This window comes from Schistocerca cancellata, chromosome 4 (assembly GCF_023864275.1).
Source record: "Schistocerca cancellata isolate TAMUIC-IGC-003103 chromosome 4, iqSchCanc2.1, whole genome shotgun sequence".
Lineage (NCBI taxonomy): Eukaryota > Metazoa > Arthropoda > Insecta > Orthoptera > Acrididae > Schistocerca > Schistocerca cancellata.
Window position 1 is genome coordinate 667,727,136 of NC_064629.1, and position 16,840 is coordinate 667,743,975.

Genomic DNA, 16,840 nt, shown 5'->3' on the forward strand with positions numbered 1-16,840 from the left:
TCAGGGACCAGTACATCCACATTTTACTTTACACAATGGAATTCCATTCCATTGTTGTGATACAGAAAGAGATGAATGGTGTGTATGCATTCCATTGGAATACCAAGAGTCTTTGATATGGTATACACACTATTCTGGGCCACTATGGCATGAAAAAATGTGATCAGAAACTCAAATGTTATTGTTATTTTCCTAATATGAAACAGTGCATCCACCAAATATTGAGAAAGTATATAACGTGTCAGAAAGCCAAACCCATGAATGTATGTTCTCAGATATGATTACATGCAATACTGTCATCTGAACCACTCAAGACTGAAGTGATTGACACCACAGGATTCCTGTCAAGGTCACGTGGGAGCACAAAGTATGTTGTAGCACTTACAGACATATTCACAAAACATGAAATTGTATGCTACAAAAATCACATCTTCTGCTCCCACAATAAAATGTACCACCAATGATTACATCCCTAGGATAGGAAAGCCTTCAACAATATTATTTGACAGCGCCAGTAATTTTACCAGCCTTTTTGAAAGAACAGAACATTAAACAAATTTTAGTATCATGTTACCACATGGAAAGGAATCCCACTGAAAGAGTATTCAGGGAGTTCATAGATTTATCATAACTAATATACCTCATAGGCAGACCAAGTGGATAGAATATATAGAACCCTTTGAGAAAATTATTAACAATTTGCCACACTCATCCACCACTTTCACACCTGCAGAACATACAGTATGCTAAGGACACAGGAAAATAATGAATGGATTAAACCTCTTCCATAAAAATGGTAAGACTTTGGGTAAGGTACACAGATACCAAATAGGGGACAGAGTGTTACTAAAATCAATTTTTAAATCCTCCTTGTTGAAAAAGAAGTGACAGCTGATTACACTAGTCTGTAAAAAATTGTGGACATTCCTCATGAAGGGAGCTATTTACTAGCAAACATTCTACCAAATAATATTAGGGGTTTATACCCAAATAAACATCTGAAGAAATTCATTTCATAAAGATAACATTTATATTGCACATATCTGTGTAAATATTTCATTTCTTGAATAAATTGTATCCATAGTAGATGCTGTTGAACTTCATGACTGTTCCTTTATAGGATGTAGAAAAATTTCCACTACCAGTTACAATAAAAGATTATTGTGACTTCCTGGTAGATTAAAACTGTCGCGAGTTAGAGTCTTGGTCCGGCACACAGTTTTAAACTGCCAGGAAGTTTCATATCAGCACACACTCTGATGCAGAGTGAAAATTTCATTCTGAAAGATTATTGTGCCCATCCTCAGGTACATTCATGTACATAATTATATTGCTTGAGATCACTGTTTAAATAAAAATAATTTTCTTTGTGTTTAAACAGTGATCTCCAGCAATATAAACAAGTACAGTGTAGAAACATCTGAGGATGGGCACAAGCCTGAAACTGGTCATATGATGAATAAATAATCTTTTATTGTGACTGGTAGTGGAAATTTTTCTACACCCTACTTCATTTCTGTTTTCATGTATCTAGTAGAATTAGTTGTGAGAAGAAATGTCTCAAAGCAATTATATGGATATTGTAAAGAGAAGTAGCAATGCATTTAAAGGATGGTAAAAAATTACTGTCAAAACTCCATTTTACTTGTACACACCGGTACCTCTAATACCCACTATCATGTCCATTTGCTATAAAGCATGTGTGTATTCATCATGGCATACTATCCACAAGTTCATCAAGACACTGTTGGTCCAGATTTTCCCACTCCTCAATGGCAATTTGGCGTAGATCCCTCAGAGTGGTTGGTGGGTCACGTCGCCCATAAACAGCCCTTTTTAGTCCATCCCAGGCATGTTTGATAGGGTACATGTCTGGTAAACATGCTGGCCACTCTAGTTGAGCAATGTTGTTATCCTGAAGGAAGTCATTCCCAAGATGTGCACAATGGGGGCACTAATTGTCATCTATGAATACAAATAGCTCGACAATATGCTGCTGATACGGTTGCACTATCTGTCGGAGGATGGCATTCATGTATTGTACAGCCATTATGGCGCCTTCCATGACCACCAGTGGCTTATGTCAGCTCCATCTAATGCCAACCCAAAACAGCAGTGAAACTCCACCTTGCTACACTTGCTGTACAGTGTGTCTAAGGTGTTCAGCCTGCCCGGGTTGCCTCCAAACACATCTCCGATGATTGTCTAGTCGAAGGAATATGCGACACTTATCAGTGAAGAGAACATGATGCCAATCCTGAGCAGTCTGTTCGGCATGTTGTTGGGCCCATCTGTACTGCACTGCATGTTGTTTTGGTTGCATAGATGGACCTTGCCGAAAACGTCATGAGTGAAGTTACACATCATGCAGCCTATTGCACACAGTTTGAGTCGTAACATGATATCCTGTGGCTGCATGAGAACCATTCTTCAACATGGTGGCATTGCAGTTAGGGTTCCTCCAAGCCATAATCCATAGGTAGTGGTCATCCACTGCAGTAGTAGTCCTTGGGCAGCCTCAGTGAGGCATGCCATCAACACATCCTGTCTCTTTGTATTTCCTCCATATCTGAACAACTTAGCTTTGGTTCACTCTGAGATGCCTGGACACTTCCCTTGTTGAGAGCCCTTCCTGGCACACAGTAACAATGTGAACATGATTGACTGTGGTATTGACCATCTAGGCATGGTTGAAAGGTTGAACTACAGACAACATGAGCCATGTACCTCCTTCCTGGTGAAATGACTGGAACTGATTGGCTGTCGGACCCCCTCCGTCTAATAGGCACTGCTCATGCATGGGTGTTTACATCTTTGGGGGGTTTAGTGACATCTCTGAACAGTCAAAGGGACTGTGTCTGTGATACAATTTCCACAGTCAACATCTGTCTTCAGGAGTTCTAGAAACTGGGGTGATGCAAAACTTTTGTTGTTGTATATAGCTTGCATGCAGTCCTATTTTGTTATTCATTATTATTGCCTTTCCTTTATTACCCCTATTGTGTTGATAAACCTGTTCACACCTAACCAGAAGTTCTACCACCACACATCATTAATTGCTATTATATCTTCATTCAGTTTATTTATTTTTCCTTTCAAAATCTCTATCCTATCTTGTGATTAATGGATCTAGCATTCCACACACTGGCCCATAGAATGACAGCAACCATCACTCAGAGATCCAAATAGGAAACTATTTTACTTCAGGAACTTTTTATCCAAGAGCTTTCCATCATTACTAAACCAGACTCAAGAGCTCCACAGGCACAAGAGCTGCACATCCTCAAGAAATATAATCTATAGTTTCCACTTTCTTTTAGACATTTGTAGTACCAACACAGTGAGCCCACATTGGTTGAGGCGGAAAGATGAGATCAGTCAGTTATCTATATTGTTGTCTGTGCAACTGTTGAAAAGGCTGCTGCTCCTCTTTATGAACAATGTGTTAGTCTTGCGTCTCTGCAGATACTGCTCCATTGTGATTGCAGCTATGGTGCAGTTATCTGTATTATAGTGGCATTAAAGCCAACCCATAATAGGGAAGGTGCATGGTATATGAAGAGCAAGTATAATAATGACAATATTTGCAAAACAGAATAAATCTAACTGAAAAAAATGAAAATAAACTATTAAAAATAAAAACAAAATATGAAAGTTGAGTCACAGTACTAATATTACCTAAATGGATTTTTATTTTCTAAATGAAACCCAGTGGTTTTATGAGGCTTGAATTACTGTGTTTCATGTAGAGTTGCTAGTTGTTAGGGTTTTTGATACATAATGTACCTATACTAACAGTGAATTGTGTATAAAAACCAATACAAGACATGAAGTAGGAAGAAAGTGGGAATTTCTGTTAAATATGTGTGTTAAATATATTAGATAACAATAATTGTAACTGAGAAAACCTGAAAAGTGCTTGAGATTTCAACTGTTTGTTTTCCTGCATGCCTTGAGCCTTAGCAGTTTCCTGTTGAATATTTGTTTGGCAAAGCTATTTTTAGGGGTCAGATATTGAGTTTTCTTAAGGGAGAGCAATGAAGCCCTAACTCATTTCCATCTAACTGTGAAAAATCAATGGTTGAGAGGAACCTATCCCAATAAATGGATATTTTGGACATTTTAAAAAAACAATTGAGATCAAATAAGTTAAATGTCTATTTGACACTACAATAGTGAAGCTATAGTCACAGTAAATAAAATTTGTCCTTAAAGAAAAGGTGTTACATTTCTTGTTTCCATGAACTGTGTTGTAATTTTCAAATATAAAATATCAGTTGGAAAATAAATAATTGGAATTGTGACCATACATCTGAAAACAACTACAAAAAATAATGAGGCCAGGCAACTGAGTCAATGGTGGCACAACCAAGTCATTACAAGTTATTCTCATGCCTGCCCAACCATTCAATCCATATCCTAATATAGAATAGATAAAAACTACACCAGGGTAAAAATTGCCAAAGATTCATGCAGTGTGTCCTGCTGTGACACAATCATCATATGGCTGATATAAATTCACAAGTCATAAGTGTATCAAGCATGGCAAGCTCCCATATGGATAAAAAAAAAACCATGCTGTACTCTCATGCAGGACTGATCATTTAATTTATATTATAGTCACACTCCTTCATGACAATAATGTAAGAATAAGAGACCAAATAGTATAATTAAGTTTTCACTCATCTTGTTTGTTTCGTTGCTGACAATAGTTCAATGATGCCAATTGCTGAATAGCTTCCTCATTTATCTCAGATTCATTGCTAAATTCATGCTTGCCATGTAGAGTCAGATTTTCAGATTTAAATAATGAGCACAGTTTTTTTATTGAATTCTCAACAATTATTATGTTTATTTCTGTTCTAATGAAGAAACTCCTTCCAGCCACAGCTTGGTTTAATCATAACCACTTTGTAACACTTCTTCCAACTGACTCCTCGTCATCTACATCTACTTCTACATCTACATCCATACTCCGCAAGCCACCTGACTGTGTGTGGCGGAGGGTACCTTCAGTACCTCTATCGGTTCTCCCTTCTATTCCAGTCTCGTATTGTTCGTGGAAAGAAGAATTGTCGGTATGCCTCTGTGTGGGCTCTAATCTCTCTGATTTTATCCTCATGGTCTCTTCGCGAGATGGGTGGGAGCAATATACTGCTTGACTCTTCGGTGAAGGTATGTTCTCGAAACTTTGACAAAAGCCCGTACCGAGCTACTGAGCGTCTCTCCTGCAGAGTCTTCCACTGGAGTTTATCTATCATCTCCGTAACGCTTTCGCGATTACTAAATGATCCTGTAACGAAGCGCGCTGCTCTCCGTTGGATCTTCTCTATATCTTCCATCAACCCTATCTGGTACGGATCCCACACTGCTGAGCAGTATTCAAGCAGTGGGCGAACAAGCGTACTGTAACCTACTTCCTTTGTTTTCGGATTGCATTTCCTTAGGATTCTTCCAATGAATCTCAGTCTGGCATCTGCTTTACCGACAATCAACATTATATGATCATTCCATTTTAAATCACTCCTAATGCGTACTCCCAGATAATTTATGGTATTAACTGCTTCCAGTTGCTGACCTGCTATTTTGTAGCTAAATGATAAAGGATCTATCTTTCTGTGTATTCGCAGCACATTACACTTGTCTACATTGAGATTCAGTTGCCATTCCCTGCACCATGCGTCAATTCGCTGCAGATCCTCCTGCATTTCAGTACAATTTTCCATTGTTACAACCTCTCGATACACCACAGCGTCATCTGCAAAAAGCCTCAGTGAACTTCCGATGTCATCCACCAGGTCATTTATGTATATTGTGAATAGCAACGGTCCTATGACACTCCCCTGTGGCACACCTGAAATTACTCTTACTTCGGAAGACTTCTCTCCATTGAGAATAACATGCTGCGTCCTTTTCAACTTCATAACTGTTTCAATAACTAATAACAGTATACAAAATACTGATGATTCTCCAACTTATTCAACTAAGCATTTGTTAAAATTGTTAATTGCTCTAGTGTTTACTGATGTTTCAGTTACTTTCACAAGCATTACTTCAGCTTTGGTGATGTAGCCACTGTTGGTCAAATTTCTTCATATGTGATTGAAGAGAATATTGTTACAGTAGGGATACTGGTGGGGGCAGACGACTGTGTGACATGCCATGAGGCAAGAAGTTCTTGGGCCTAAGAGCAGCTACAGTTTAGTCCATTCAGCAGGGCTACTTTAAAGTAAGGAAAGTTTGTTGTTTGTGGGTCCCACACTCCATGTAATTTCTGAGTTATTCCCTATGTGATTTATTGATGATAAGTTTTCAGATCTCCATTTGAAACTATGATTTCATTTTGCATGCAATATTTCAATGACTGATCTTATTACATTCATCAGATCTTTCAGACATGGTCTTACATGAGTGTACTGCCTGAACTAGGTGACAGCCAAAGCACAGAACTGAATCTTTGGCTAGGCTAGAGATCCCAACACAAACCATCAGCCACACTTATTGATACTGTAACAGACAGTACTTTCTATTTCATCATTGCAGGTATACTAAAAAATTCAGAACTGTTAAGTCTTTCTGTGATATCATCATTGTTACAGACACTGAAACTTGCTTTATTGCAAAGACCTTACAATGAAACTATAAAATGTGAACTGGATGTTTCAAAATGAGAACAAATTTATGGTATTTTGAAAATTCTAGTCTATCAAATAAGAGTGGTATTTTTTATCTCATTGAAAGGGTGGTAATAAAATAAATCTGCTCAGCTTTCAAAAAGCAGTAACTGTGAAATTATGTGCAGGACAAGTCACTAAAGCACTCCAAAATATGTGTCCAAAGTCAAACCCCAACAGTTACAACAATATTTAGCAAATCTGTACTGGCTACTTATAAGGGTCAATCAAAAAGTTTCAGTTTGAGAGCATTTCTGCAGCATATATGCAATGTAGCACTTCTTGAATGTGGGTATATAAGCACTGGCATGCAGGCAAGTGATTATTGTGACATTTGTGTCTTTCCGATATGCATGTGGTTAATGCAGACATGTGAACTATGGTGATGTTATTACCAAATGCATCCAGACAGGACCAACATGCTGTTATTCTTTTCTTGGTTGTTGAAGGACAAACACCAGTAAACATCCATCAGAGAATGAAGAATGTGTATGGGGAAGCATGCCTGTTGAAATCCACTGTTGTGGACAAGGGCTGCTGCTGCATTTAATTACACATGTCCCCACATCAGAAATGTTGTGAAGCAGAAGTTATGGCAACTTAAGTGGGAGACACCTGAGCTCCCAATCTATAGCCCTGATCTCTCCTGATCTGATTAGCATGCCTTCAGTCCCTTAAAAAGACCCTGGAGGACGAGGATGTGCAGCAGACAGTTATGGACTTCTTCATGCAGCAGGACATGGCGTTTTACCAAATGTGTACCTTCAACCTGGTGCATCAGTGAGATGATAGCCTCAGTGCTCATGGTGATCTTGCTGATTGGCACACCAATACTGGCCTGTATGGCCTTTGAGTGGTATGTTATGAAATTCTTTGCTACTCTTTCCACAGAAGTGATCCAGGATCACCAGATTTTGTCTTCCTCCCTAAAGTGAAAATTCACCTTAAAGGATGGCTGTATTGTACAAGAAGGAAGGAAAATTAGAGTTTAATGTCCTGTTAACAACAACATCATTAGAGGCAGAGCACAAGCTCAATTTGGAGGAAGTATGGGGAAGGAAACTGACCATATTCTTTTCGAAGGAACAATACTGGCTTTCATCTGGAGTGGTTTTGGAAAACCATAGTTTTTGAAAATTTAAATCTGAATGGTTCACTGAGAAGTCAACTGTTGTCTTCCAAAGCATGTTAACCACTATACTGTCTCATTTGGCCTTTGTATCTAAGATGTTGTTGCCATCTGAAGGAACCAGCACAGCTAACTGCAACATTCTATTGCTTCCACAAAATATACATTTGTGTGTTCAGCTTCTGCTCCACTGATGATGAAGTTGCAACCAACAAAATTTACATTTTGTATCTTAACCCATGTGCTTTCAGGTACACTGTCTATCATCATTTCTAAATTGTCTTAAAATTCTTACCTAATAAATATTCCTTTATGTTCCATCCCATGATTTTATAGAACTTTTGAAATAGTACTCTATCCCTCAGCTGCAATTACTGGTGTGTCTTACTCATGAATATTACATGGTTACAGACCTTTCTTTCTGTAATTTGGCTGGTTCATGTTATTAACCTGTTCTAAAAGGTGCATATGGAAATAAGCAGCGATACATAATATTTATAATGTGGTATTTTCTTATCTATTGATTAGAAAAGTGCAAGTTATAAAATAAATCAAATTAACTTACTTTTAAAAGATTCACAGCTTTTAAGGTATTCACAGCAGAAGGTGTATGTAATAAGAGTTTTCCAAGTTTTCTAGCAACTGAAGTTAGAAACAAAGTGCATATATTGAAAAAAGAAGTAAAAGCTGTGTTTCCAATAATAATGGACTTCAAATAACCTTTAAATTGAGTACCTACCTTTGATACCCCAGTGTTGTGGTAGCTTGGTATTATCTTAAATACTGTATAAATATGTTTTGACAAGTGGCATGTTTCTATATTGATATTTGTAATCATTCTGTGTACCATAACATCTTTTTTAGTTCTAAATAATCTATTCATGAACACAATAACCTCAAGAGTTGGAATACAGTACTACTTCAAGTATTTATTCCATTCGTTACACTGATTCCACTCACACTGAGCTGCGTGTGTGTGTGTGTGTGTGTGTGTGTGTGTGTGTGTGTGTGTGTGTGTGTGCATTTTCTTCCTTTGTTCTTGAATGTGATGACAAACACTCATTAGTTATATTCATAGCTCTTACACATTCAGGTGTAGCTCATTGTTACACACTGGCTAACCTACTTCAAGAGGCACAAAAGTAATCAAGAGAGTAAAGACAGTGACTCAAACCCAGGACCATTTAGTTTCACAGGCTTGTCAACAGAGTTATCCCCTTTACAGTTTCCTCCAGTAAGGTGTGTAAGAGAGCTTCTGTGGTGAATGGAAAATCAGAGAGACATAATGGCAGAAGTATAGCTGCAAAGGTGGATTGTGAGTAGCGCTGAATAGTTCTGCTTTAAATGGAAGATACAGGGTTCTAGTCGCAATCCAGTAAAAAGTTTTAATGTTTTGGGAACTTTATTCTGAAAATAACACCTAGACAGTGACTAAGTTATTTCTAGATAATATCCTTACTTCCAAGAGTGCTAGTATAGCAAGCTATGTGAGAGAACTTCTACGAAGTTTGGAAAGTGGGATATAGATACTGAAAGGACTGAAAATCTGAGGGTGATGGACCACAAGCATTCATACAGTGCAATGGCAGCCCAAACTGGCACAATGCCAATGGAAGAAGAGATGATATCAATAAGAAAAGTTGAGTTACACGTCATGGTGGATGTCAGTATGAGCAAAGCCATAACAAAGCTCAGGACCATGGGCATTGTGTCAATTGCATTCAAGCGTTGCATAATCGGGGATGATGCAAACATGATGTCGGGTTGTCACACTGATATCACATAGGGCAGAGGTGCACAAGATCAAGGAAGTACATGACTGAAGACAATGAGGTTTCCAAGGGGATACCTCATTAGAAACAGGACATTACATATGTACTGTATGGTAATAGTGATTGAAACTGGAAGACCAGGCTGACTATCACTGTGATGACCCAGAAATGCATGAAATGTCACAAAATCAGTATCCTCTCATCAAGATAACTGTGTAAGGACTTGAGAACAGGACATGCCTGGATTGTGGTTTAGAAGTGACAGCACTTTTAATGTCTCTTTACTTGAAACTGATAGTGAGTGGCTGTAAATTAGCTGAGACACCCGTTACAGGGATCTCACTGATATTGCTGTTTAGGGTGGAAAAGAAACATGTAGAAAAACTGGTATAAATGTTGCTAAGCAATGGAAGAAGTGACTTTCATGTGAATGCAGCTGTTATCAGTGGGCTGATACTTGATTTTATCATCAGCAACAATTTATTCTTGGGCAGAGCAGTGGACATGGATTGGACCATGACAGCTGTGGCTAATTTGTTTAAAGATCTGATCACAAGGAGTGCAGAAAATTCTAAAAGCACATTTAATTCTGTAATGTGTAAGGAGGGTAAAGAAATTATAATGGGTGAGCAACAACAATGAGCTAAAAGATAATTTAGTAGATGCAATAAGGGTTCCAGATGAGGTACATTTACCATCCACAGATCATGATGATCATTTCAGGCATCTAGTCAATGAATAAGAATGTGACAGACATATGACTGTTCATGACTTAAAGAGCCTTGCAAGTGTATTTATAGGATTTAGAGTGCCAGTAGCTGTTAATGAGTTTGCTCCTGTGGGCCCCACACTGCCAATGAAAATACAGAAGTCTTGCACTGAGAGGCCACTATCACACTGCAACCACTGGTAAACATACCAAGCCAAATCTGAACATCAGAAATGAAACCCACACAGAAACAAAGCTGCTCACATTGGGTGGAGAATGCAACATAGGTGGTAATGTGGCAGGGAGACATTATGAGATATGCCACCAAAGAATAGGACACACCCATCCACCAGTAGTAGGATTCAATATTGTTGCATACATGTAAGAAAGAGTTTATCATGCTGGTTGGTTATCAGAAAATTTCAAGTTTTTTCATGCATCAAAATGATAGAAGAGACTGCTGATATCTCACTCAGACATGGATGGTTACTTGATAGATGCTGCTGAGAATACAGACTTCTTTTTCTTGTGCCTTTGTCTGACATCTGTGTGGAGTTGGTATTGTTACTAATGGATTTAACATGGTTAATTTAAAAAGTAGCCAGATGCCCTTCGTGTCAAAATCCTGTTACCACCCACAGGACAGAATATGTGATTTTTCTAGGTTTGAATGTTTGAAATGAGGTACAGGCTGCCTCATGATGACAATATGTTGGTTTAACAAGTAAGGAGCAACAATGAAACACAAGCCACTCAAAAGGCTTACACTAGTGTGCTATATGACATTTGTTACTATCATCTCTTAGCAAATTTAAAATAAAAATCGCGAACACTTATGTGATGTCTTGCTGTAACTTTTCTGGAAAATATCAAACAAGTTAAGGGTGTAATATAAAGTCTGTCAGCAGGTAAATATAATAATGTCTTCATGAGAAAAATGTGAGTGCATTTGTACCAAATGACTCATTGCAAGACTGAAGCCATAAATGTATGTACAGAAATGAAATCTGGTGATCTTATATCTCAAGATATTGGGAACAATCTTCTTCTTCTTTTTCTTGTGCCTTTGACCCACACTGGGGCAGTGTCAGCATGATTATTTATAGATTTGGCATGGTTAATTTTAAAGGGTGGCCAGATTTTTTCCTGTTGCCATCCCCTAACCCCCTGGGATAGAATATATGTACCTCAACTGTCTGCATGTAGTGTTACTCATATGAAATAGAGTGAAAGTTTTTTTTTTCAAAATGTTTGTGAATCATGTAACTGAGGCAGGACTTGGGTACTAGTCCAGTCTTCATCTATTAGGATGTAGGAAACAGCCTAAAAACCACATCCAGGCTGGTTGGCACACTGAAACCTCATAGTTAATCTGCCAGGTGAATTTGATGAAGGAACAGCACACCACCCTGTCCTAGAAGTGTCAGTTTAATGTGCATGGCTATCTGCACAGTTATTTGAAATAGTCTGCAAATAATTATACATCAAATAAGTGAATGGCAACCACTTACATATAGCAGACTGATTTGTGGTGTGGTAGTGCTTGTTAGGGTGTCTGTCAGGTTGTGTTTGAGAATGTGTATACTTTTGCTAGAAAAAGAGCAAGAGCTCAAAAAATGTTGTGAATACTGCTTTCTGTTATGTGTATCTATGCACCACACATCAGTCTGCAATAGGTGAGTGGTTGCCTTTCCCCTAGTTTACACATTGTTCCATCCAGGAATTTCCATTGCTGTTATGCAAATAAGAATTTATATTTAGCGTGTGTACAAAATACATTTATTGAAACAGTAAGATGAAACAGTTACACATGAAATGATTTTAAAAAGTATTACAATATTTCACACATTATATATTTCAACATATTACTGTAATTTTTCCAATATTCTGAGTAGCGACATTGTATTAAACAATGAATTGTGATATACAACATTACAGGATTTTTAAATGTTGTCATATTCCAGTTGAGCTACTTCATCATCCAATGAATGGCAGATATTTAGTATGTTTTTACAAACTATGTCCTGCCATAAGGAAAATGCAACACTACAATGATCTTTTAGGTAATGTTTCATTCTCTTTTGGTGCATTTTAGCAGTGAATTGGAAGCATTTCCAGGAAAGGAAAATGTGATTTTTATTGTCACAGGGAACCACAAATTAATTTTATTTTTTTAAAAACAAGAGAAGAACATAAAAAGCGAATAAATTGCATATCTAATATGATAGTAGGATGAAGGAATGTGTGTTTGGTAAGACTCACAGATACTATTTTTATAAAGAAAGGAGACAGGAATTTTATTCAATGTTTTAGTCTCACAGTGATTCAAATGAAATGGTGGAATTTAGAATAATTAAAATAATATGGGAATCTCTCTATCTCTCTCTCTCTCTCACACACACACACACACACACACACACACACACATTCTGTGTGTGTGTGGTGGGGGGAGGGTTATTTTACCTTTGATTTTTTTAAAAACTGATGCAAATATAAGCAACACAAAGATGATGAAAATGCTTATCGAAAACTATAAAATATTGTACAAAGAACATATGAAAAACTTTATGCTATTATCAATAGAGGAGGGCTCACTTGGTTTATAAAAATTATATTTTTACATTTATCATATTAAAACTTTGTGGAGTGGTAGAGTATTTCATCCTTTGTAGTTTTATTTATAGGTACTGGCATGCTGTATGGGCTCAGGCCAGAAAGTGATGAGCTTCCACCACCAGTTTCCTCTGATGTTGCTGAGCTGGAAAGAACAGAATTTACTTCTTCAAGAATGGATGGAGGCTGCCCAGTGTTTCTTGTCAATGTGCTCGTGCAGCATGGACTAAATGTTGACCTCATACTGGAAAATCAGTTTTATGTCAGTACATTTCGATGTGATAAAACAAGCAAACATTATTTTCAAACACTATTGTTGCATAAATGTGATAACAAATGTTTTTACTGGCAGTATTTATACAGAGATCAATGGCACATAGTCCAGTGTATGTATTTGATATAAAATATCATTTAGCTAAATAAACATGCACAGAGGCTTTTCATGTATCACAGAATGTGCATGTATGTGATTAGACTGAATTTATGTGTAATAAGCACGTTATTATTACATTTTAAATTTTATTAAGTTCAAACTTGGTATCTAGATACAAACTATGTTAAAATGGCAAAATTTACCATTTTTTTCAGAAGTAGCAAATAAACCAAAGTCTGTCAAGTGTTATTAGTTACAGGAAAATCTCAAGATCACAACACTACAAGCTGCAAATGGGTTTAAGTTTAATACTTGAATGAAGATATGTTTGTTCTGAATTCTAATACAAGTGTGCCAATTTTCATTCAAAATTCTTCATCAAATGTTAGAAAAATGTGTAAGAGGCAGATACAGAATTCTGTTAAGATCAGTGAGTACTTTGAGCATGATTTTGGGCAATATAGCATTAATAAAAGTCACCATAAGAGAACATTAAATTTACTTTTATTGGAGTAATATGGAGACAAAGAAATAATTATGGTACTGATCAAGGGTAATTTTGCTATCGACTAAGAAAACCCTGCATAGGTCTGTTAAACATAAAGAATATGCTGATAATTCTTCTTCTTTTTTTTCTTTTCACTAAAAGAAATGAGTGCAAATGTTTAATTCTGCATTCAGGCAGTGAATATGGAGCATCAGCAACAACTTGATGTTGAAAACTTAATGGAATAACACTTTAAGAATATACCAAATTGTGCTTCAATAAAACACTGGCAGATATGCTTACACTGTATGTTGATGTCATGAAGAGAGAGACTGCAATACAATACTGCCCACTGTGCACATACAACAGTAAAGCAAGACACAACAGGCTTCACACCATTCTTTCTGCTCCATGGTCATGAGGCCAAAACAACAATAGATACATTGTTCCCATTTCAATCAAATAGTACTCAGTCTATGTGGATTGTCACATTAAAATGTGTCTTTGCTATTATGCTGAGATGTCATGAACAGAATCCCTTGCATTTAAGAAAACATTGTTCTCTCTACCTGTGACTAATTTAAATGAGAAAGGGAGTCTCTTAGCTTCTTTTTGTATTTATATTTCATAAACTAATGAGTTACTTCTAATGAAGATACTATGGATATGGCTATTCACATAAGTTATCTGATTTTTAATACCTTCAACTTGTTTATAAACCTATACTAATTACTACATTGTCTTAGTTGTGCACAGAGAGCTGTTTGAAATCTTAGTACTTCTACTTAATATGAGTTTTGTATATCTGCCACATGAATATATGTGTGCTAAAATCTTCTCTTTGTCATTGATTAGTTTAATATTTTCAGGACAGAATGTTTTAAGTACAGAAACATACAGACAGCACCAAGTCATAATATTGTTAAAATTAAAGGTTAAAGCTTACAGACCAAGTGAATGTGTAAAATGAGAGAAAATATAGGTCAATACATATTAATCTGCCTCGAGAAGTTAGTAAATCACAGGTTCTATTGTTACCTGTCTGATTTACCATTTATGAAAATTTGTGCCCATTTCTTTAACCAGGTTTGTAACTGACTTGTACGGAGTACATGTTTGTATTAAGTATTGAACACATCAGTAACACTAAATAAATAATATCTGTCTAGTTCCAGTACATAGATTATGATCAAATTTGGACACAGTCCTATTTTGGCCATAGTGTACACTCATCAGGATGAACTCACATTCATGTATGTACCCATTTATCAAATACAACAGGTTTATTAATCTATGACCTGCTTTAAAACAGATTTTTTCCTCATGATTTCCACAGTGAAACAATCAGTTGTCAAAATAGCCTCAATTACTTCATGTAGTGCTAAAAATTGAACTGAAAATTGGTGGCTGTGTAGGAATATTAAGCTGGCTGCAATCTCCCAAAATCATTGTTGAGAATGTTTATATCAGTCTAGCCCTTTCAACCAGAGGCAGTTGAATTACTAATATAGAAATTCCTAAAAATGAATTTGACAGGTGTAGAATGATAATAACTCACCCCAACAAACTAATATGACTTGATTACTGAAGATTATGATACCACTGAAACTAGTTATTGAATCAATGAAGTCATTTTGCAGCTTCTTGGTGATCAAGTCTTCTTTCTTTGAGCACAATATTTAGAAGCTATGGAGCACTACCTGCAGAAAATATATTCTGGAAGACTATTCTACTGAGGCAACACACAAACAGCATATATGCCTACTTTCAACAGTAATGAAGCACATCATACTGACATGAGTTTACTTTCTGCCAATTATTGTAGTTCCTTAAAGCATGTAGAACCACTGGTAGTCACACACACACACACTTACAAAATACATATGTGTAGATTGACCATGAGGGTGTGCAAATAAGTTTCTAATTTCATGGTCAAAAACGGTATTATTAATGCCAACATATACAACTAAGAAGGCTAATGAAGTTAAAAAACAATATCTTTCTGTAAAATTAGTGATATGGGTATTTAGTAGTAACAGTAAATTTCAAACCTACATTGGTTGAACTGAAAGAAGACACTGTTGGTTCGCATCATATGGTGGAGGTGCTGCTGCAGGTCTGATCATGGTTGCCTCCTCTGTATTTGGTTCTCCATCTGCCTCTGAAATTTGGCACATACTTGAAAGTTTTCTAATAAAATCAAAGAAAATTTCTTCTTCAAACACACATACACACAACTGAACACTTTGCTCTATTAATTCTCTGTTCTATTAATATCCATGGATACAAGCTTTTTGTCATTATGTGTAAATACTTGTGACCAGTTTCTTCTGTTAGACCTGTTTACACACACAGTAAAACATTGAAGCCTGCCATGATAAAAAGGGTTCCATATAAAATATTACTTTAAATGGTGATATCTTTAGTTAATGGCAATGTAAGTCTACACCTACACCTACAGCTATTTATTATGGCTCTCACTTACTTGAATAATATTCTATAATGTGTCAATATATATTTAATAAAAATCTTCTTTGTAGAGTGACTGCATCTTCCCAGTATCCTACGAATGAACTGAATGAAGTTGACAACCTGATTTACCTATAACTGATCCTAAGTGATCATTTCATATATCCACAAATTTTTACATCTAGGTAGTTGTACGAGTTGGCTGATTCTAAATATGGCTCACTAATATAATAACCTTTGGATGTAATGTTGCTGAATTTTGTGAAGTGCACAATTTTAAATTAGTATGTAATTATAGATAACAGCATCCTCTGCAAATAGGCTGAGGTTACTATTAATAATGACTGCCAAATCACTAATACACATTAACAGCATGGACCCAAATACATCTACCTGATTCCTGCCTGAAGCTACTTCTAAATCTATTGATGACACTCTAAATCCTCCCAACTATAAGTCCTCTATCCAGTGACAAATTTCATTTGATATCCCCATATGACCATACTTTCTTTAATAAATATTGGTCTGGTACTGAGCTGAAAGTTTTTGAAGTGAAGAAATACTGCATTTACCCAATTGCCTCAATCCAAGGCTTTTACTGAGTCATGTGAGAA

At 36.5% G+C, this 16,840-nt stretch overlaps 1 protein-coding gene across 1 annotated transcript in view; it reads right to left on the reverse strand.

Moving 5' to 3' along the window:
- Positions 1 to 12,683: 12,683 nt before the first annotated feature.
- The window catches only part of LOC126183904 (uncharacterized), an 86,974-nt gene continuing 82,817 nt past the window's right edge, over positions 12,684 to 16,840 (reverse strand). Inside the window, exons 5-6 of the mRNA XM_049926247.1 lie at positions 15,813 to 15,918; positions 12,684 to 13,141 (exon numbers count right to left, since the gene is read on the reverse strand). Coding sequence (XP_049782204.1) covers positions 12,916 to 13,141; positions 15,813 to 15,918 — 332 coding nt within the window. The 3' untranslated portion in view covers positions 12,684 to 12,915. The remainder of the gene's footprint in view (positions 13,142 to 15,812; positions 15,919 to 16,840) is intronic.